Raw genomic sequence first — 24,470 nt, forward strand, 5'->3', positions numbered from 1 at the left:
TTCTTTGTATTCATTCCTTTGAGGAGTGACAATTTCTTTGGCAAGCGCTCTTGTACAGCCTCCCGACATGCTTGTATGTTTCATTTTCTTATTACTACTGCACAGTTGTAAACAATCAGAGCTTTAAGACGTTTTTTCCTGTTTGTATGGTGTTGCAGCAGTAGTGTTACATGTACCAACTTGGTTCATTTTCCTCTTTGTCCTAGCATGTGCACTGAGTGCAAGATACAAATTTCTGGAAATATTTTTCTACATTTCGAGTACGTCATATGTCCCAGAAGACGTGGGACATGATACAAGTTTGTTACTTTCATGTTCTATCAGAATTTGAACCATGGATTAGGAGCTGTCTTTTCATATGTTTCGAGTGTGGGACAATGTCCCAGACAAAGAGGGACATTGATACAATCGTGTTCTAGTTACGTTCTACCAGAAAGTGCACCAAGGTGTAATAGCAGAATGTACGAAGTTATTTTCCTATTTTTCGCACTGGGGACGATACCCTAGTAGTAGAGGGACATGTTGTAATTTTTCCGTTAGCTAAATGTCGATATCAACACACACATTGGCCACATTTCAATATCGATCATGCAATGCCACTAGTAACATTCTTTTAGTTTCCCCAGTTTCTCTGTGTCTTCCCTTGCACAATTTCAACTTGGTCTCAGTTGTTGCATCCTTATTGGTATGCAACCGTTCTCATCATATTTCATCGGTTTGAGAGAATATTATTTTTGAATTGGCAATGGCTTTCATGTTCTTGATGCTATTCCTTACATTACCGACGCTTTGAACTCACGTTTACTGAGTATGAGTGCATTTCTGGGCATTTTTCGTTACGTTTTTTCACACATGTTGATCACCCTGCTTCATCTGTTGTGCTCTACCGACACTCCAGATGCCTTTCTAGAGCACTTGACTACAAATTCTCTACACTTAATACTCAGAACGTCACTGTTAGCCAGCATCAGTACCTGACGATTATGCAATCACACATAACGGGCATGAAGTCGTCCGCCATCTTGTATTTGTTCAAGATATCGACTTAATACAAACGAATTATTGTTACCTGGTGGAAACCCTATCAATTCATATTGATGTAGACCAATTTTCATTTGCTAGATTATCCAGGACTCGCTACATTCCTTTGGGGAATCCCTTGCGCGTGCATGGTAGGATCGTGAAATTTGCATAATTCAATGCAGCAGCATGACTTCTTCAATTAATTTTTATCTGATCTCTTTACGTTGGATAGTATTGGCGTCCGAAATTCATTTTTCCACGCTTTCGGCACCTTGTAGGTCCAAAACCATGTGCGTTAGCGAAAGTTGAAGAGGATTGTTTGCTTGTCTCAATAACAGGAGTCACTTACCAAGAGTTGTATCACTTATTTTGCAACAAGCTATATATATACCCCGAGAAGATTGCAAAAATATGGAAAGCTGATACCAGCGGCTCTGTCAACGTAAATTTGTCAGAAAATGCATACATTTTCAAATCTATTTGCATGAAAGATTACAGAAAATCTAATACGTTGTTTGTTGCTCATTATATTCCCATTCCACATTCCACGATATTTTCCTTTCTTGCCTACATTATTTCGTAAATCTTTGTTCTTAGCTCAAAATAATAACTAATATAAGTTTTGAATGCTAGTTGTTTATATACAAAATGTGGAATAAAGAACCGAATTAATTTTGCTATTGGAGAACACCAAGAGCCTAAAGATCAATCGATGTATGAGTGTCATGTAATGGGTCACGGAATTCATGATCCGTGACCCGGAAGACTCAGATACAGCCAGGTCCATGATTCAACAGATCTCGTGTCCCAGACATACCCATGATCCGGAGTGACACCTTGACTCGGTAGGATCCAGAGACGAAAATTCGTCGTACACATGCTTAGTATGTGTGAGGGTACCTATACAATTTTAAAAAACACGATTCTCCCCTCTCTTATTGTCTTATTGAACATCAATAATCAACTTTAAAATTCTGCAGTAATGCTCCAGAGCTGATATTTCGGCTGCTTGTGAGTCACTGGTTCTGTTTGGGTCACTGGGGCTATCTGAGTCATTGATGCTGAGAAGTCAAACCTAGATCCGGATGACCCGGACAGAAGTCGTGACACAAGTGATCCAATAACCCATTCTATACATCAAGTGTTTTCCATGATACCCTGTCTATCGGCTGAGTGTTTCCCTATGGTACAAGCTGCTCAGCTCTGCTGTGACCTTAGGACATAGCGGACAGTTCGTCCATCCTCTGTCGGAGATACGTTTAATGTTAAAATGTTTCAATATATGAATATTAAATTTCTTTTGAAACTGGGAAAATACTCGACAGAAACTTATGATTTACTAAAGGTAGTGTCCGGAAATGGCTATTTATCACGCGGTTTAAGTCTCTTAATAGAAGTTTTTGAATGGTTCAAACGGATTAAGGAGGGACGTGAAGGCATCACATACGCATCTGAGCGTGCTTATACGTCGAAATGTTGAGTATTCAAATTCATGCTGAAATCACAGGAATAGACAAAGGAACTCTCCGTCAAATTCTACTTGAGCATTTTAAAATGAAGAAAACATGTTTAAAATTAGTGGCGAGGGACCAAACCTGGATAAACATTTGTGCTGACTCTTTGAAAAAAGACTCAACACCTTTGATAACCTATGACGAATTGTGGTTTTTCATGTACAATCATGAAACAAACGCCAATCAGTACATTCGAAGAGCCCGAATTAGACACATCATAAAAATGTCGGACGAGAAAATAATTTAAACCTGCGACGGTTGTTTTGTTTTATCGACATCCTTTGTGTTGTATACGTTGGTGTTTACTCGAAGGCGAAACTGTAAACGACCTTTCTATTCTGCAAGATGAAGTCAATTGAAAGAAACCAGATCCGATACATAGAAGCTATGAAAAAAACAATGGATGTTATAAACACGATTTCCGAAAGCTACTGGCAACCTATCTTCAGCAAAGGGAAGATTCCTATGGTACAATCCAGAATTCCTGTAGAGGAGTACTTCGAAGGAGAATATGTTCTTACTGTAGAAAATGACCATTAAATTAATTTGTAGCATCAGTTAGGACATTTGCTAATATCCTTCTTGCTACTTCATTCTTCATTACTATTACGATACCGTTCTCGGTCTTAACGTCACACGAATAGAATATTGTATAATTTCCCAATACTATCACACCTTTTTCTAACCATCTCACTACATTCAAGCCATTTTATTCACTTTCATTTATCCATTTCCACTTTTAAATTTTAATGTTTATCCGCACGTCATAAAGGTCGACGTTCAAAGTTCCTATACTGAAATGAAAGTTACTGTTAATTTTTCCTCCGGTAATTCTTTCCGGATTACTACTCACCCAGAAACCAGGACGGAAGCTATTTACCTTCACAATGTTTTACTTAAAGAAGAACCATCATTATATTTAATCTTCCTCTTCGTCCCACCTGGAAAGAAGATACTGTGGTAGTATTCCCGTTTCTTTGTACATCTCTATGACGTTCACCACCTTGTGGTTCATCAGCCTCTTAGGACAGTTTCCACTCCTAAGGGCAAGAATTTGCCCTGACCTCCTCCTCCACCTGGCAGAGGTTGACTTCTTATCTCGGAAGTCAATCGGTCCCCACCTAAGTTATCCGGCTAAGCTGTTGCCTACTTTCTCCTTCGGGCAAGTGTAAGTTATAATTTTCCCTTCGTTTAGGATAATACCCGAAAGCATTTCCCAAACTTCTCCAGTTCCTTTAGAGATTCCTCTCATACGATGCAATTCCATTTATTAGGGATATCGGAGCATCAGATACGAAACTCATCCATCACATATTCCATTAGTATCATTTAAAAGCCTAATCTTTTCAAATTCAAAAACTTCTTATGTGAAGTTCACCTTCCGTACTTAAGCATCACTGTACGTAGTAAACTTTTTCAGTTTTCGTTAAAGAAACTTTCTATCACGGTATACGAGACTAACAAGTAAAATTTTTCAAGTATCATACTTGGATTTGCTTGAAGCTCCTGGAGTGAATAAAGGAATCAAATGTAGGACATTAGTAGAGAAAGAAACAATAAGTGGAAAACATTATAATAGTAGTCGATACGTCTGGCAAATGGCAGATCAATTACGAATATTGTGTCATCATCTGCATGCAATGTGAAAAGAGCTATGAAACTTTCCTGTTGCTATGGGTAGATTTAAGAAAAACAATAGATGGATCCCTTGTAAACATTGGCCAAGGTAAAAGATTGGAATTCGTTAGTACAGTTTGAATTGTCGTTTGTACCTCTTTTAGAAAGCAATATCATGTATGTTTAGAGCATGGTTACATCACATGATACCACAAATTAAATTATAATTACGAAAAAATCATAACACAATTGGACACTGAATTTAAATCGTTTCATCTTTAATGAGCGTGTTACAAGTATTAGGCTATATTATATTAACAAAAAGACAATTACACCAGAGTACAGTGTCTATCACAACAATATATTCCAGTATAAGTGTGTCGATAAATTATCAGTGAACAACGGTCAATGTGTTAATCGTATGCCTTGTGTCCTATATATCATTGATGACGTGCACTGAACGATATATATATATATATATATATATATATATATATATATATATATATATATATATATATAGATTGATAGATAGATAGATAGATAGATAGATAGATAGATAGATAGATAGATAGATAGATAGATCTACAATAAGGTATGCTTATCATTATGTTTATTCAGCCGAGTAAATCAAAGCTATAGGGCCCTTTCCAAAATGGGTGTAAACAATTACATTTCGTTCATCTACTTGCAGTCTATTTTGCTACTGTAGACATTCCAGAACCACCTGCAAACTGGGCAGAGATACACCTTGCAAACTACCTCCGGGAATTGTTCAATGACGCTGCAGATAGAGCCATATCAATATACAACGAAGACGTTACTGTACACTGATTTGGATGAGGAAGTCATGGAACCAAATGATATCACCGACTCTGGAGAAATGGATGAAACTTACGAGGAATATGTTCGAAGGAGAGCATCGGGCATCTGCCGTGTTATGCATGATGAGTCTGTGGATTTAGAATACATGAGGAACACAGTGGAAAACGATAGAGATTGTCGTAACATCCGTTATGGAACACAAGAAAGTAACGTCCCGAAAATAGTCGTATCGTTGGGTAAAGCAAGTCTCTTCAGGTGGAACACGCAAAGACAATTGCGTGAGGTATCGCTCGCCATACTTCAGAACTTTCGAATCGCTGTCGGTGCACATTTACCGTTGTGTGACGTAGATCTGCAGCGGCGGGCTCTCCAGGCAAGTCAGGAGCATAACCTCGCTTGATTTGCGGCCTGAAAACATGATTGTGACCATTTAAGCGGGCGCTCAATATTATTTCACGTAAACTGAACAAAATTCTACCTGTTTTCCGACACTAGTCAATGTGTATCTATAACGGCTTAACTAGTTATAATCTTCTTTACAGGTGTAGTGTTGTGTATGTTCGCAGTTTAGGGAGTGTTTACTCCCTTCATCCCCCACGTTGGCCGGTATAAAAAAGGTATGTCCTACTTTTAATTCCTTTATTCACTGCAGGAGTTTCAGGAAAATTCTCATTCTGTCTTGATAGTTATGGCCTTGCTAAAATATAACATATTGCTTTATGTTCGCATTTTAGGGTGTGTACCCCTTCATCCCCTACATTCGCCGATATAAAAAACACGTTTGTCCTACTTTTGATTTATTTATTCACTGCGGGAGTTTTAAACAAATTCTCATTGTGCGTTGCTAGTTATGGCCTTGTTAAAATGTGTGATATTGCCCTATGTTTGCACTTTAGGGGATGTTTACTCCCTTCATCCTGCACGTTAGCAAATATAAAAAAGTGTGTCCTACTTTTAATTTCTTTACTCACTGCAGGAGTTTCAAGCAAATTCCCATTGTGCGTTGCTAGTTATGGCCTTGTTAAAATGTGAGATATTGCCCTATGTTTGCATTATAGGATGTGTTTACAACCTTCATCCCCCACGTTGGCCGATATAGAAACACGTATGTCCTACTTTCGATTCCTTCGTTCACTCCAGAAGTTTCAAGCAAATCGGAGTGTGACAATTGAAAAGCCTTGCTTGTAAGCTACTCAGAGCCCTCCTTGCTGGCCTAGTGGCTACCGCGCGCACGTCTTGTGCATGAAGTTTCCATTGTCTTTCCTCGTAATAGATTATTCATAATAATAATGTTTATAGCAATACTATTAATTTTTATTTCAGTGATATAAACTCCCAGAGTGATGTGAACGCATTCTATTCAACACCTTCTTGCTACATCAAAGCTGTCCATGATTCAAATATAACCTGGACAACGAAGGAAGATGATTTCTTTCCACATATTTCTAGCTCCTCTACACGTTGGGTTGGATTCTATTCCTCTCGACCTACTCTTAAATACTTAGCGTACAAGGCGAATAATTTGTTACAGGTATGATTTAAGATGGTTACTTTGAAATTCGAATGCAATAATGATAAGTAAATTTTATCAGGAGTTGCCTATATTGAATTGGTTTGATTTTGTTTGTTTGGAATTTCACTCATGCAATGAACTGATTATATCAAAATCGTATAAATTGGTATAATGCTCCTAATCTATCAGTTTGTTGGCATCGACTCCAGGGGCTTTATGCAGAGTCGTTCTGACTCGTATTAGTGCCATACTAAAGAGCTCGACTAACATGTTTCCTGCAGTAGTCAGGTCTTTAATATGACGCTAATCATATGTCAAAACGAGTCTGCATAAAGCGTAGATCTTTAACACCAAAGCCGATATCGCTATCAATGCAACTAAACCACGCGACGAAATAGAGGGCAATTTGGCTATGTGAATGAAACGAAGGCTTTGACGGAACGTTGTCATATGGTAAAGGAGGTGTGGCTAAGTAGACACGTTAGAGAGCGAGTACATGAACAGATGACACACGCACATCTAATTCTCTAGCAACACCATAGCTCTCTCTCGTGTGCTAACAGTGTATAAAAGAAACAAAAAGCACCGCCTTGATACGCAACAAATACTGCCTTTTATCATGATACGAACATTCAATCATTCATTGCCAATGTTACAACATATGGATGTTATGTGAGAACCCATTTAATATACAGAGAGGTTATGAAATACAGGGTCACCTTTTGATCACGAAGTATATTATATAATGATGCAATATTTATAGTTTTGGCTTATCATTACTATCCGAACGCAGCAACTTAATCATCACAATGACAGTATGTGGTCAAATATGAAAATATGTAAATTTGAGCTCAGTATGACTTTCGGTAAGCTTCTTGATTCTATAAAACGGCTTCTCTCTATTTTTTTATCGCTTTTGCTGTATGTAGATCAGTAATAAAACTGGAAGCGTAGTGGATTTCCACCACTTCCCTGTTTCATTAGAGATTTAAGGATGTAAATTAAATGTATTTTTGCTTAGCTTAATGCACTGCGAGAAACAACTTCTTTTTTTCTATTACCGTTTTCAATATACAGCGATCACCATTAAACCAGGCATTGCTTGATATTCTGTCACTGTGGGTTATAATAGAAAGGTTAGAGTGAAGACGCAATATATATTCTTAAGACGTGTAATCTGTTGCAGAAAACTGCTTCTCACTACCACCTACTATTTTTACTCTTTTAATGGTCAAAGTTTCAAACTGAAAGTGGTTGATTTCTTCTGCTTCTAGTTTAAACGGTGATTGCTATGGTAATAGAGAGAGGTGATATAGAGAGATGAGAGTGCTACTTACTTTGGCACTCTCGTCTCTCTATATCTCTTCTCTAGGGAGCATAATTGATTGCAGAAACACCTTCTAATTATCCCTTACCTTTTCACTCTATAACAACCAGCGTTAAAACCGGATTTCTGTTGTTCCCAGTTCCAATAGATTAAAGTGTAGATGAAATATATTTTTGGGACGGCTAATTGATTACAGGAGACATTTTTTTATTGTTTACGATTTTTAATGTATGGTGATCAACATTAAAACCGGACGTTGTTTGTTTCTGCCGTTTTTGGTTTCAATACAGCGTTAAGAGAGATGATGGTGCCTATTCTTAGAACGCTTAATCTATTGCAGAAAACGACTTCTATCCATTTATTACTGTTTTGACACCAACGTCAAAATCGGACATAGTTATTTTCTACCACTTCTGGTTCGAATATCGAAAACGAACTCGATTCCTAACTTCGACCGTCTTCAATTTGAGTAAATTTGGTGACGATTTATCAGGTAGTTCAGATTTGTTTCTCCTGGACGAATGACAGACCGAATAGACAGGTAAATATATGAATTTTGGTAAACCAAGCGCCTTAAAATCACCGAAAACGCAAAACACTATAGTATATTACTCGTAAATTGTCATCAATTCAACTCATATATACGTAGATAGTTCGATTAAAATTGGTGTGTTTGAAGGATTTACTTTAATATTAAATATGCTTTAGTAATCTTTGTGAATTTCTCTATGAAAAATTGAAGCTATAAAATCAGAAATCTCAGTTACGTACAAAATAAATAAATAAAGAAGATATATTTAAACATATCCGACATTTTTAAAAAATATATATTCTTTGAGAGTCTGTTTTCCAAACTTTCCAAACTACTTTATTTGTCTGTAGCTCACGCCAAATCATTTAGTGTTATATAAATTGATCAAGGGTTTAATAATAGCGGCATAATTATTGCGAATAAATAATAACATTTCAAAAATCCTCAAATTTACCCAGAAAATCTATTATACGTTTCTCGTAAATTTTGAATAGCTTCCAGATTTTCAGCAGTATTTAAAAAAATAATTAACTTTTCATAAGCAAACATATATCTGAAGAAGGATAATAGTGCAACTAGCAAGTTCAAACAATATTTATTCTAACAAAGTTTTTTTATTAATATGGGAGTCTCTTATAATATAGTAGTGTATTTCACTATTCCTTATGTCTGTAGCACCAGGACAAACTCGCCCGCAGCATATTATTTAGAAGAGCAAGTAATCAAATTCTGAATTTATCCCACGATGCTTATAAAGGTTTATGTCCATTTTGGTGATTCTACGTCAGGTTAGTATGCGTCAGTATCTCTTCCCACATATGTTGTAATATGTCACCATTCCTGGTACTAACTGTAATCATGATTATTAAAACGTTGGTATATATCTTGGTAAGGTGACACGCAAATATTTTCTTTAACATAACTTCACAGAAGAAAGGCACATGGATCGAGATTTATTAAGCTGAGAACCCTTCGTTTGGCTTACGTCAAAGCTAGCGTTGAAATGATGTTTGACGTGCAAGGTAAGATGAAAATGAATGGAATTCCGTCCTGTTGCGACATAAAGTTGACACTATCTGTCCCAAAGTGAGATATTAGCCGTTCCTGCAACACCTATAAGTAAATAATACCAGTTTCAGTACCCTTGGCAACAAAGATTGTTCTGTATACTTTCCGAAATGGCATCTCAGAGAACACACTAACGTTTGGAGAAACTCGGATGTGTTTCAGTGTTGCATGAGGACATTTCGTTTCCTAAACTTCAACATTATGACGGTTGTCCTTGCGAAAAAGATATATGCTCGTCACTGACTTCAAGCTTAACCTTACTTTCTATCAAATGATGCTGCAATTACAAAAGATTTTGTGATTGAGTTGTGATCATCAGAAGTGGGATCGTGAATTTTCTACAACGTGTGTGGCTACAGGCATGCCTTCTAGGTATAAAAAGCGAAACAGACACGTGAAACATAATTAATTCCCGGTTTCGTACGTTCAGATTTGACTTTCAGGAAGGATGTATGAGGGTCACTACGAAAGTTTTGAGATGTGAAATAACTTACATACTTAAAATCAATTTAACTCTTACATTTTCTCAAAGTATACACCGTTACACTGTACATACTTTTGCATCCTCGAAAACCACTTTTGGAAGCAGTGTTGCCAGTCTTTTTCTTCAAGTGTTGAAAGTTCATTCTCGTAAGCCACTACAGCTTCTTCAGGGCTGCAAAATCTCTTCCCACGCATGAGATCTTTGATCCTGGGGGAAAGAAAAAATCACACAGGGCCAGGTCAAGGCTATACGGCGGATGAGTCATAAGTTTGACCTCCGTAGATTCTAAAAACTGAATTGTGATGTTGACCGTGTGTGCGGACGCGTTGTCATGATGAAGCAGGATCCCACGCAATCCAGTTCTTGGACGCCGTTCCCGAAGCTTCTGGAACACTTTTGTTAGGCAAACAGTGGTGTACCACTGAGCAGTAACAGTCCTTTGTTCTTCAAGTGGAACAGTTGCAACATGACCAGATTTGGAGAAGAAAGTTGCGGCCATCTTCTTACCTACACTTCGCAGTCGCTTCACTTTCGTGGGTGGATTTTCGTCTGGAAAGATCCAAACTGTAGACTGGCGTTTATTTCCAGGGTCAAATTGATAGACTCAAGTCTCATCACCAATAACAATGTCAGAGACGCGTCGAGAATTGCCTCCATCAAATCTTGTAAGCATTTCTTCACACCATTCCACACGCATGCGCTTCTGCTGTTCAGTCAAAGTGTGAGGCACCCAACGAGATGAAACCTTCCTGAGCCGAAGATGATCATGAAGAATTTTTGTTATTGCTAGCGATCCAATGTTCACTGTGGATTCAATGTCCTTGAAAGATGTCGAGGATTTTCTCGAATCATTTGTTCCACAGCGGCAATGTTTTCATCTGACACAGCTGTTGCCGGACGTCCAGCTCTCTCTTCATCTTTAAGCGATGTTCGGCCTCTTCTGAATTCACCAAACCACCGAAAAATTATAGCACGGGAAGGAGCAAGGTCCCCAAATGCCACCTGCAAACGGTCAAGGCTTTGTGTCTTGTTCAAACCACTTTCGAAATCGTAAAGGATCATTGCCCGAAAATGTTCCCTTTCGAGCTCCATTCTAGACAGCCGAATACTGCTCATATCAACAAACAAATGAAGGCGATAATGGCCATGCCGATAAGCGAGGCGAGTTGAAACTTGCTTCGCTCTGGATACCACTACCGAACGCAATTGTTGGAATTCAAATACTTTGCCACAACAATGCGCATCTCAAAACTTTTGTAGTGACCCTCGTATTACTCCTTTCTCTAATAACTCATTTAATATGCGTGACAAAACGACATTATCTTATTCGCTCTTTTTAATCATTTTTATTGAATATTATAATTCAAGTTAACATATTTTAGTAGTTGGTCATAATCAAATTTATCCTTATTAATGAAATTCGTATGTACTTCTTATTAATATATCTCTCTTCACTACTCATTAAACATTTGTTACAGGTTGAGCTGAATGCGAAAGTAACGATTTAGAGTCAGACATGAATTCACATTTTTTTAATCCGGTGGTCCGAAAGTACACTGTATGAAATCCTGTTTGTGAAACCAGAATCACGTAAAATGTTGGAAATGCGTCAAAACTCACAGAATTTCTTCGACAAAGTATTACGTACAAATGACCATACTTTGAAGAGAATGACGCATATTTGGGTTCAATGAAGATCACCTTTCGATGAACTGCGTAGTACCTCGAAAGAGCTGTTTACGCAGAACTCAGGTAGTGAATGGGAACAAGTAAGCATAGAACATATCGATAAGCCTGGTGTAAAAGAACGCAATATAAAAAAATTAATGCGTTTCAACGGGAATTATGTTATATCTACAGGGAGGTGGCTTCTAGTACAGTGAAATGGGTGCATGCAGCAACTCAGTGATCCATGTGGGGAAGCAACGGATGCAAGAAAACAGTGCTCATCGGTGACTGCTTAGTGGACTGCGCAATATGACCTCATTACGAAATGGCGTACATTTTGAATATACGGTTGTGATGAACCATACATTGTCCTCTACAGTATTAAAACAAGGACGCAGCACAGTAACGGGTACGGACTTCTCTGTGTCGATGGATTAACGGCGTTTCGTGAATGCTGGACTAGCGGCACGCATATCTTTGCATCAGCTTCCAATCCCTTAGGAGCAGAAACGCCTAAAACACAATGGACAAATAAGGACCGTAGCTGGCACGCTGAGTGTCAGACGGTCGTGCTTTGAACAAGCTCGGCTTCAATTTGTCCTACATTAATAGTCACTTACGCGTTAGCCACTATGATAGCAAAGTTTGTAAACTTGTATTATCGAATATCGTAGCAGCCGAATGACAGGTATGATTGTACGGTGTGTAATTGGGTACAGCACACATTCTCTGTTGCTACTCATTGAGAACAGCTCATCAATGACAGTGCTAGAGGGAAGTTGTAGCTTCTGATACCATATTTCAGCAAGACGAGATTCAGCCCAATAGATAAGTATTCTTTCAGAAATTATGAATATCTGCTTCCCTGGCCTGTACAGTCGCCATTAAACTTTGTGCGATAAAAATTCATTACCACAATTCATTACATCCTTCAACTGACAGTGTTTTTCTGTAAAAAAAAGAAAAAGCGTGATAGACGATTCCTTACATGTATGTTTCTATGTCACGAGATATAAAGGCTCTGATTGTGACACGTAGAATTTTCACACCATATCGGTTTGTCAAGATTAGAGATGTTACCCACTTCTAAATTATAATATTTGTATAGAGAACCTATGGTATAAATTTCATTTAATTCTAGGGGTTGCAATTTTAATTTTGCATATTTACATCTTTGAATAAAAGAAGAGTTGCTTTTTATCTCTCTAACATTTATTTTCAATCCTTTCGCATCTACTCCTCAAGTTTTCTAATACTACAATAAACTTTTGTCGGGATTCCGCTAGAAGATTCATATTATACGTAACTCAAGCTTCTGTGTGTAGATCTTCTACACAGTGTGTGAAAATTCTCGCCAAGGAAAAGATGGAAAAATATTTTTTCGTTGTTTGTGTCTGTATATGATCCTGTCACAAGACGAACAATGGAAATAACTCTGATATATGGACGTGAAGGTTACGCACACCGACATGTTGGCAGCCAATTCATCAAAACAATCTCGAACGACAACCAGTATTCCATACAACAATTGGATAATTGCTGGAGAGAGTCATAAGTGCATGTTGTGTTGCGGATAATGTCCGATTCCGCTTACAAACGTGTGGAACTCAAAGAAGAGCACATTAAACAAATATTGATAGTACCAATCCTGCTGAACTTTTCAGACATCTTGTAAATATATGTTAAATAAAATTGGTGACAAGATCCCCGTAGAAATTTTAGTGAGAGGCAACATCCCCGTAGAAATTTCTGTTCTTTCATTCCTCTGTAGGACGTAAAGCAACTTTTTCCTGTTCACTCGATTACAGGGTTAAAAACCTCAATTACGTACAACCACGAATACTTTTATCCGTGAATATTTTGAACGATCTGATTTTCAGCGGTGAGGGATAAGGAAGGAAAAGGTGAAAATATCTTAAAAGACGGCATTAGCCTGTTTTTCTGCCATTCTTCTTTGATGATCGTAATTTTGGAACAAAACAATATTATTAATTAGTGTATTCTTGCTCCTATCTTCCAATTAACAGATCTGCAAACAATTGCGAGTAGTGGCACTAGAAAAATTTGAAGAACAGGAAATGTTGTTAAAGAAGGCTATGGGTATTCTTCAGCATCATGATGCACTTACTGGGACATCGTTGCAATATGTGGCAGAGGACTATGCTAAGCTTTTGTCTGAAGGGATGGAGGCTTGTAGCCAAGTTGTTGCTGAAGCATACAGGTGAGAAAATTTTAACTAGAATTAAAAAAAAAACTTGTACTTCTTGTTTTTAGTTTCCACACGTCATACTTATACAAACAATGTAATTCCAAAGAAACAATTCCTTGTTCATATACGAACAATCAGAATTATGGATATTTCCACGAATGGATATCACTGTATGACAATGAGAAGTTAGGTTGGTATACAGATTCTTGGAATAGATTTGAACTGCGAATGCATAATACTAATGTAACACAATGAATCTAAAGCAGAGAAGTTTCGGGTTTTACTAAGTTAATAAAGTTGCAAAGGAAGTTCAAGAATGAGTTTGAAGTTTGTTGCTATTAATGTAAAGTTTCCGAAATACAAAGTGTAATTCAAAGACTTTACGAAAACAAATTACCAGGAATCATGAATGACCAACGAAAAGAGATTTTGAAGTCGGTCATTGAAAAAACTCCATACTTTTTTCATCTATAGCTATTAGTAAACAATCACAGTTTTTTTTTCTTTGTTGGATCTCTACCATGAAAAATTATTGTATATTGAAACAGTTATTTTCTCCGGGGCACTTGTTCATTTTTTTATGGAAATATAGCCAATGATCGGTACATGTGAATATAGGTAGATTCTTTGATTTGCTCAAGACATGGATTCTATCAAAATCATGTAATTGATAAAAAGTGGGACATATCATGAATTGGGCGTTTCTGCCATCATTGCTGAATAATTTGGCGAGTATGTTTCTGTCCTTCATCAAAAAGAGTTCACCAACGAATGGATTGTTCATTCTGCTCCAATGAGCTCAAACTATGACTTTATTCTTTGGAGTTTCCCCAAAGACAAAGTGCACATTAAGAACTCAAACAATGATCTCAAGATAGTAGTTAGATCTAAACTATTAACATGTTCGGCGATGCAGAATATATTCATAATAATTTCATAAACGCCATGATTCGTTACCCTAGCAGCACACTTAATATATCCTATATAGGTTATTGGTAGGGATGGTTGGGTGCGCTTAATTCCAAAACTAAAGTTAAAAAATACATGACTCAAAGTGTATTGGTGACAGTCAATTATCCAACAGATTCGATCTTCGATTCCCAGTAGCAGGTTAACTTCTCTCGTAGGGGTTATGTTAACAATTGAGTTGGTTGGCGAAAAAGGCCAGTTACAGCGTAGGGTCAAGGTTGATAGTTGGATAACCTACCGTTCCGTACTGTTGGACATGCTGTCTCTGTTGCTAGAGTACAAATGTCATTTTTGATCCACTTCCGTATACGATTTTATTGATAAATTACGATGATTCTGCTTCGTTAATTCTTTTCTTTTACACTGTATAGTATCACTTATGGTTTCTTACTCTATTAGTTCCGAAAATTCTTGAAATTCTTATTATTGTTTGAGAATACTCTTTGATATAACTAGAATTCTACCACTTATTAAAAATGACTTAAAAGCTGTGGAAAGATTTGTAAGAAAGAACAGCAAATCTACAGCTTTTACCTAGGTACATACCATACACTTTGTGGTCTGTACATAGTTTTGTTTAACATTGCCAAACTAGAATTGCTATAAAATTAATTTACTTCAGGATTTATAAAATCAATGAAAGAACGCTTTTCTAACAGAAACACATTTAGCTATAGATATAAGTTTGGGACATAAAATTGAGTCTATTCATGCTCATTACGTATCGCACAAATTGATATAAACCTACAATGTACGTAGAATGTACGAAGATATTCAGGTTGGGATATATTATAGATTTACGACGATCGTCTGGTGGGCACAAAATTAAACTTTACGTGTGTGTACTTCTAGTGCATTCAACTGCTAAACATGTGTGCAATTTGTGTTCTGTTAAGCTTGAAATTCATGTATAGGAAAATATAGACTGCAAAATGTGTAATTGGTTAAAAACATAATCGTCCACAATTACCTTTCACAGCTTCTAAAATTGCATTCTTATATTTAAAGTAGCCTGTTATACCTAGGTATATTAATTTTTCTCGAGCTTCTTCGTGAGTAAGCGGTTAGCGTACGCGTCTTTGGCGTGAAAGACCCGGGGTCGATTCCCAGCGGGAGCTCGTGTGGTTCGGATTGAACGTTAATCAGTAGGTCCACGTCTGATATAGCCTCGCCGCTGAGAGGGATGTTAAACCCAAAATCGACTTAACTGAATTTTTCCGATATTTCATATAAGGATTCCAATCTATTCTTAAACGTACTTAATTATACGATATTACATATCACAAATTGATTTGTATACAAAATGTTTATTTTAAAATTCAAAAGATCAAGTTTCATCTATGTTTTAAAGTATGAAAAGTATTTTATATAAATATGTTATTTCAGAAGATTACTACAAAAGTTAAATATCTTACCTACAATTACTTAAAAACTTCAAAAAATTGACGTAAATATTAAACAAGTAATATAGTAAAAAACCTTAACAACAGTTCAAACCTTGACATTATTTTTATTTAAGTAAATATGTCAATAGTTAAGTTTGTGCAGTTAGAATCGTAATCAACCAAAGTCAAATGTAACCAATTTAAAGTAATGCCTATACGTTTAAAAATTATGGAAAACAAATGCTTTATATCATAAATTCCTGTTAAAATTTTAATAGTGAATTTCGTGTTACCGTAATTAATTATGTTAGAAATTTAAGGTAAACTACACCTCTACAAAAAAAAAAAAACACTTATTTAGTTTTAATAAGCAAAGTATCTTAAATTATACTCAATTGAAATATTACTGAATGAAGTTTATAACACATATTGTATATCATCAGTCCATGATTCTTTTACCATTATGCATGAATATATTCTTGTAAATTCTACATGACAATGACATTTAATATTTTTCTTCTACATTTTAAAGCTATTTAAAAACAAAAGTAAATTAATATAAATTTTATTTCTGCAGACTTTAGTACACACAGATCTATATTTAACGTTATTCTTTGGTTTAAAAGCTAATTCTATTTAGAACATATTTCCGCTTAATTCACTTTACAGTTATTTTCATTCATTAATTAAATTGAATTTTTACGTTCTCTGTCATCATTAAGAATATATGAAAAGGAATCTAACAGTTAATACAGTACCCGGATCACTATTCCAGTTTTCATGTGACGTTTCATACCTCGACAGGAATCAAACTTTGAGCCACGAGCACACAACATATCAAGTACATATTTTATTATTCCTTTATGAAGGAGGAGGTTAGATTGATTTTAAATGTTATTGAACGAAACTTATTATATTCCATTAACTCTAGTAACGTAACGAGATTAGCAGTATAGTGATATTAGTGTTTAGTTTATATCACTTAAACAATTTCAATTATTTGATAACAAATGTTATTCTAATTTGATTATAAATTACTTTACTGTAGTGTTTAATATACAACAATGGGAGTCTAGAGCTTAAAAGTTACGTATATTATTTCTAATTAATACAGTCACACACAAAATGTAGTAGTAATTAAGATGTATATACGTTTTTATAGTCATAATCAAAGAAGGAAAGCATGATTTAAACGAATGCCTAGAGCTTTTGAAACAAATAATGAATGAAAGAGAGAAGCTGCCATCCTGTTCTAGAACCTCATTCTTAAAACCGAAGTAAAAATTATACTGTCTCAAAACACGGTATTCACACTCCTACTCTTATATTCTCTTAAATATTGACAATATATACTGTGCTTTTCATTCTTAAGTTAATCTACTTCATAACTGGTAATTATAATCTATAAAGTTCTAATGCATAAAAATAAGCAGGAAATTTGTGAAGGAAAATCCATTATTTTGAACTTACAAAAAACTTTTGGTTACTCATAGTCTAAAATATTTTTGTACCTCGTTCGTGTTTAGTACAAACTTAATTATAATTAAACTCCAAAAATAGATTAGTTGTTTTAATTAATTCAAGAGTTCTACTGAGAACATTCAACATTACGTACACATTTCACAGTATCATTGTAATTTTATAGCAATTACTTTTAGTTATAACGAATTCTCAAATAAATAAGTTCGAGACTTAATACATGACTTTTTAATAGTTGGTAGTGGAAAAATTTTAAGCACATGGGACAAAAATTTAGCCTCACTCTTGAGTAATGTACACAATCGTGGATAGCTTCCTTGATTGTGTTTGAATATGGCTCTATGAAACACTGCAGGTATGTCCCACCGATGTGAATGTATTCACTCACCAGAAAAACCGCAGTTCCAACAAAGTTTGCAGATTGCTTTTTCTGCGAGTCTCTACTGCTGCAAATAGTCTCACTTCTTCTCGATTGAATTTAAATATTGGGATTTTGAAAACAAACAAATTGCGACAAAGTATCTTAATATTCTTCAAACCATGCACAAGCACTTTGAGTCATGTGAACACTCTAGTTGTCATCTAAGTAGATCGGAGTATGCACGGGATATTCATCGTAAAAATTGAGAAATGGCAACTTCGATCACAGAGATTGTCCAACCAAACCTGTCACACTGAGCCAAGTCATGAAATGAAAAATACTCCCCCACTATTACATATTGTGGGTGAAATGCCTCATTGGGCTTCTGATTTATTGAACACCTTGTACCATTGTAATACAGACATGAATGTGACTCATCGTACCATATTACATTTCAAGTCCACTTCAGTCCAACGTCTATGTTCTTGAGTCCATAGAAGATGGACAGCTTTATGCCCCTAAGGGAATAATAGTTTCTTTCGTTGTATAGTTGACTCCAAACGTCCATTGTATGAAGTTGAAATTAGTTAGGATGAATTTGCATTCACAAACAGCAGCAATTCCTATCCGTTTTCAAAACTATTTGACTTAACCAGACGTGAAACTTGTTGTCAGTTTTCCTAGGTTATTATCTCTTTACAACAGTATTAATAGCCCATTCATCTAGACATGTTAAACAGTTTTCCTCGATACATCAACAAATCGGGCAACTTCACTCACTGCATGCCCATTGGTACGTCCAAACATAATGACTCCTTTCTGATAATCTGTTATATCATGGCTTCGATTATCTTGACGAATCGTTTTCACGAAACTGTTTCTAGTTTACTGCTGGGCTGATTCGTGGGGCCATCTATTTTGTCCTTAGCGAAAGGAGTCGTGATTAGGTGCCATTTATTGTGGTCATTGCCCATGCTTTCCATTACTTGTTAAGTTTTGTTCACTTTCCTACCGATAGCAGAAATCACGTTAGAGTTATCGTTGAACGCAGGTAACCTGTCAGATAAGGAATTTAACGATGCTCACCGAAAGAATATATTATTCTTGAAGAACTAATTACGTAAAAAACATAGTTGATGTTGCTATAAATTCCAAGGTTCAGACATGCTTCCAAAAGGATCCTGTCAGGTCGAAAGTATTGAATGATTATTTTGAGGCCTAAAATGCATCTTAACGGACAAACGACTTAATTTGTGCGTGAACAATCTCAAGAAAATGCTTATTATATCATACTATCAGAAATGAACCATGTGCTGTATGGCACAACTGCTTTACCACATGACAAGGTATAGTTAACCTAATTTGAATTGAGTATTTTTAACGTTGTTTATGATTACAGTATTTATTAGCATATTTTTTCTTATTTTACGTTTTATGATATTCACATTTCGATAATTTGCAATTTTGTTTCTCTTTCTTCGTTTTCACCTTGTGGTTATAAAAATTTTCAAAGCAGTACTTATTAATCAGTGCTATTTACAATTTGTAATGTAAATTGTCCATATAATATCAGATTTTCGAAAATAGTAACGTAAAATATAATAAATCTATTCACTTTTGCAATATTTTGCCTACCTTTTTCGGTGTTATATTTTTCACAGCTGACGAATTTTTGTTATCAATATGAGGTTGGAAACGGAACAATATTAGTTTTAGAGGTTGTGGCAATCTTGTCTGGTGTGTAGTCGCCAGCCAAAATAGGTATTTATACACACTATATATAATTTTGTCAGTCGTTTCAGAAATAATTAACCAGTTTGAGGTATAGTTTTTACCATTGTGTGAAAAAATATAATATACCTTGTTCAGAAAAAATAAATTAGAATTGGAATAATCATTCCGAAGATATTGACAAATAACTTTAAATTTTATTCGTGACTTAGAATGTCAGCTGTCAATACATTCTAGAAAATTGATTACAATAAAGTAAAAACTAGATTAAATTTCATTATAATAAACTAAATTTTATTTAAATATTTTCTTTTTCAAAGAATCATCTTGATCAAGAAATCCGAGTGGATGAAGCCAAAATATGAGAATATACCTCACTGGCAGAAGTCGTGTTTTCTCCTTAACATCAGTGAGTGCTATTACTCAGAGTACAGCGACAGATTTGTAGTGACTGTATATAATCCTTTAACACACAAAGTAACAGTACCAGTCAGATTTCCAGTTTCTTCAGGAGACTATGTGGTTCATAATGAAAATGGTAAGTATAGACATAAAACCGTCTTATTTTGACTGAGCTGGTACTAACAGAAGAAGGGTATAAAGAATATTGTTAATTACTTCGCTCCAAAAGAGACAAGATCTCCCGTTTAAGTTTATTCATTACATGTATTTTCCTGTAGTGGTAGTAACTTCTGATGATGGCAATTGCTTTTGTATTTATTATTTTAAAATTCATTATTCATTATGTGCATGAGCGATCATCATTATATTTATCCTGCCATTATTGACAGGCTACTTCCGGCAAACTGAGAAGTCTCTGCACCACGATCTTCGGTTAATCTCGTTGTCTTGACATTAGTTTCATTCTTTCGTATTGTCTATCAAATATATTCTTTTTCGTTTCTCACTCTTTTTCTGTACCATACCTTCTATTATATTTTGTGCGATAAATTCCTTCTTAGTCATTATCCTGCCTGTTTGACTTGTTTCTTTTAAATATATTTCAAATTCTTTTTTCTGCTACTATTTCTAACACTTCCCCATTTATTTTTCGTTTGCTTCAGCTAATTTCTTCATTCTTTTCTATAAGGTAAGTATGCCTAATTTCGCAGTATCACATAAATGAAAAATTACGAACTTGGGAAAGGTTAAGAAAGTAGTTCTCCGCATGAGTAATATATGGGAGGTACTCCTTTATGAGAAGAAATGTTGACCTGCTCTTCTACCTCAAAAACTAAATGAAATAGAAAAAGCAGTGAAGTTTTCGTGCTTGTTGGGACGTGAAATACAGCTGCTTATTTACCAGGTGTTTTAGCATAGATGTTAGAGCACAATATATGATGTGTATGTAAACGTGTAGAAGAAATTACAAGGAATGTAATGATATATGCAAAATATCCCTAACCATCGTATAAAACGCAGTACAGGCTTAAGTTCAGTAAGGCTGTTTGTAACCCCGATATACGAGAAAACAAAGGCAAGGAGACTTCGTTGTAAAAGTTCTCTAGGAGGAAACGTTGTTAAAGGATTTGTCAATGCTATGCGCCTGATTTCATAGATCTTGTTTGCAGGGTAGAAGATGATTAGCTTTCCTATGCTTTGAACATTTGATTCTCTTTCATTTGGTTTGTCATATTTACCTAAGCCTGGTTTGCTTATAGCCTTACTGGAGCACTCAATTCTTTTGGTGTTCCATTGTCTCATATTGCAGCTATTTCATCAAGTTTAATGTTTTTTTTTAAATTTGTTCCAGTAGTAGCTTTAGTTTACTTAATCTAATTCGATTTCTTGTGTTTCGATCATTTGATTTTCTAACACTTGCTCTGTCATGTGAGTTAGATAATATTTAGCTACATAAGCCTGTTTTGTTTCTAGCCTTGCTATAGCACTCGATTCTCTGCAGGTTCTACTGTTTACTATTGCAGCTAGGCTCTATTTCATCGTGTGTAATGGTTTTGAATTGGTTTCAGTAGTAACTTTTTTGTTTGTTTAGCGTAGCTAATTTCTATGAAATGATGAACGTTGTTTCACATAATAATAATGATCAATAAAATGTAGCTATGATGAAAAAAATATCGGTTGTTCACATTGGTAATTCAGATCCTATCAGATTGTAATACTCAAATCAAAAGGCCTATAGGATAGTGAAATTAGTAACAAACAGACAGTACTGGGAAATTAGGTATACCTATTGCGAAATTAGGACATATAACTGCGAAATTGATACCAATTGTATATTGTACTTCGACTGAACATTATTAAATTTCTAAACGCAGAAAGAAAGCAACAGCATATGTATCTAGTCAGGTTAATAGGTACCTCCAAAATAAACTCTGCTATTTAGTAATAGATAGACGTGTTCAAATTATTAGACTCAACATTCATTTTCTTAATATTTTACTACGTATTCTTACAATATTACGTTAGAAAATGTGTTTGAACTTAGTCCAAATTACTGTTCTGTAACTTTTTCTAATTCCTTGTGGTCATGGCACATGCTTTTCAATATCAATTAAACAAATGCGTACGTGACATTTAAATATAAATACTATATAGTGTATGTATCTAAATTGGAAACAAAAATGAAATGGAATACCTACAAGAAAATGATCTCTCACACAAAGATTACTATTTCGTATGAAATCTGTTATTCTTTATTATGTCTTTTATCCTTTATGTGGCATGCTATATACGAGTTTAGCACATTTTGACTTCAATTCAGCATCATGATACCACAAATTGTTGATCTCCTCGATCAATTAATGTGTAGTCGTAATATGCTTCTTCTTTAGATTTTCCTTCATGCCAGGGGTTTTCAATCGGGTTCATATCAGGACTATTGCCCGGCTACGGAAGAACACTAATTTCGTTGTTCACGAAGAATTTTGTCACATTTTCCCCGGTGGCATGGGGCTCCATCATGCATGAAGATGAAGTGTGCGTCATAAAACCGGATTGCAGTCTTGGGAAGCAGTTCTTCTTGAAGAATTTGTAGGTATTGGTCGTGCTTCATTGTTCCCTCTATTATATACAGTTTCTCAGGGCCGAAGACAAACATCACACCCCAGACCATGACTGAAGTAGGATGCTTCACTGTTTGTTGGAGGCATTCCAACTTGAATTCTCCCCAGGTCGACGTCGTACATATTGTGAACATTCATCAAACACGAAGACACATGATTCATCACTGAAACACCTATTCTTCAATCATCAGTAGCCCAATGTTCTAGGCCTCGTGCCCATTCGAGGCGCTTCTTTGCCATGATTGGAGTAATTTTTGCTTTCTTTCTTGGCCTGAGTGATTTTATTCCCTCATCACAAAGAACTCTTCGAACATTTTCAGGCGAAATGTCTACACTATACTCAGCCATTTTTATGCTTAAGTCTCTAGAAGTTGTGTTTCTGTTTCTCAGAGCCAATCTTTTTAGTTTTTTGATACCTCTTAGCGATAGCTTTGGATTTCACCCACACCTTCCAAGCTTCTTTCGCTGACACATTTGCTTCTTGCTCATCACAATGGAGATTTTACTCATAGATTTTTCCCCTACCCCAACTCTAATAACAATTTGTCGTTGTGTGTATCTTCCTTCCGCCAAAAGTGTTTTGACAACTTCCACTTTACGCGAAGAAAAGTCTCTGGCTTTTCAAATTATGCCGCAGTTACGGGACTTCATAGAATAAAAGATTAATACACAAAACACATCAAGATCACTTTAAACTGGCCCATTCGAACTGTTGAACACTTTGAATGTCGTAACTGCTTACGACTGCAACCACAATACTTCAGATTGTAACTTGTTGTTAGAAACCACAATAGCTGTCTACAACTGAAATACCACTTTCAGAACTCCCTCCTATCTACTAATGCCGTCTGCTGTTCAAGTGTGATATCACCACTTCAGGTGTACAGGAAGCAAATGAAACATCCTATATTGGTGGTTTAAACCATTAAATTACATGTTCTGGAACTCCGAAATTAGGACTGCAACATCAATTTCGCATTTTTCGAGGGTGAGTCTAGTAATTTGAGTACGTCTGTATATGCAAATATGCAATTTATTGCGAAATTGGGCACACTTCCCCTACCTAACTTTGCAAACGTGAAGTCTATGTATGGAGAGTAGAATAGGTTCCAACATTTAAATGTTTTGGGGATGATCATGTTGGAAGAAAAATATATATTTGGTGCGATAGAGCGCACACAAAGTAATATTTTTAGATAGCATTAATTATTTGAAGTATCAAACTAGAACATGCTCTGCCAAACCTATCAAAACACAAAGAAGAGGAGTTTACTGACTTACTGTTTGCAAACCTCACCTATGTAACGCAGACCATTTTCTTGTGCAGAGGTTCCGGATGAAGAAAGAATTAAGGACTGCAGCAATCTCTCGCCCGTACACACCAATTAAACGACTTTATGATGATATTAAAATGAGATAACATTTCGACAGTTGCCAAATTTTAACATTCTGTAAATTCCCTTCTCTTAAGTAAAGATAAGGATATTGGTAACACATGAGGCATCTTCGTTTTACCAAATTATTAATTACCCATACATGAACACAAAACCAATAGGTAACCTATGTTAATTTGTACAGCTTATATATTCATACTTCTAATACCGCTATATGCAATATGCAATTTAGGTTTCTCCATGTTATTTTATGTCAGATTGTATATCTACATAGACTTTTTTTTGTTACTTCTCTTCTATATTGTTTTCGGTTTTTGTTTTGAAATGTTTAACTATTGTTTTACATGT

General features: G+C 35.6%; 1 protein-coding gene across 1 annotated transcript in view; it reads left to right on the plus strand.

The window, feature by feature from the left end:
* The window catches only part of LOC145660855 (lysosomal alpha-mannosidase-like), a 166,436-nt gene that overhangs the window by 72,053 nt on the left and 69,913 nt on the right, over positions 1 to 24,470 (plus strand). Inside the window, exons 8-10 of the mRNA XM_081726279.1 lie at positions 6,303 to 6,510; positions 13,599 to 13,792; positions 20,026 to 20,243. Coding sequence (XP_081582405.1) covers positions 6,303 to 6,510; positions 13,599 to 13,792; positions 20,026 to 20,243 — 620 coding nt within the window. The remainder of the gene's footprint in view (positions 1 to 6,302; positions 6,511 to 13,598; positions 13,793 to 20,025; positions 20,244 to 24,470) is intronic.

Source organism: Thermobia domestica, chromosome 9, assembly GCF_964235325.1.
Source record: "Thermobia domestica chromosome 9, izTheDome1.hap1.1, whole genome shotgun sequence".
Taxonomy (NCBI): domain Eukaryota; kingdom Metazoa; phylum Arthropoda; class Insecta; order Zygentoma; family Lepismatidae; genus Thermobia; species Thermobia domestica.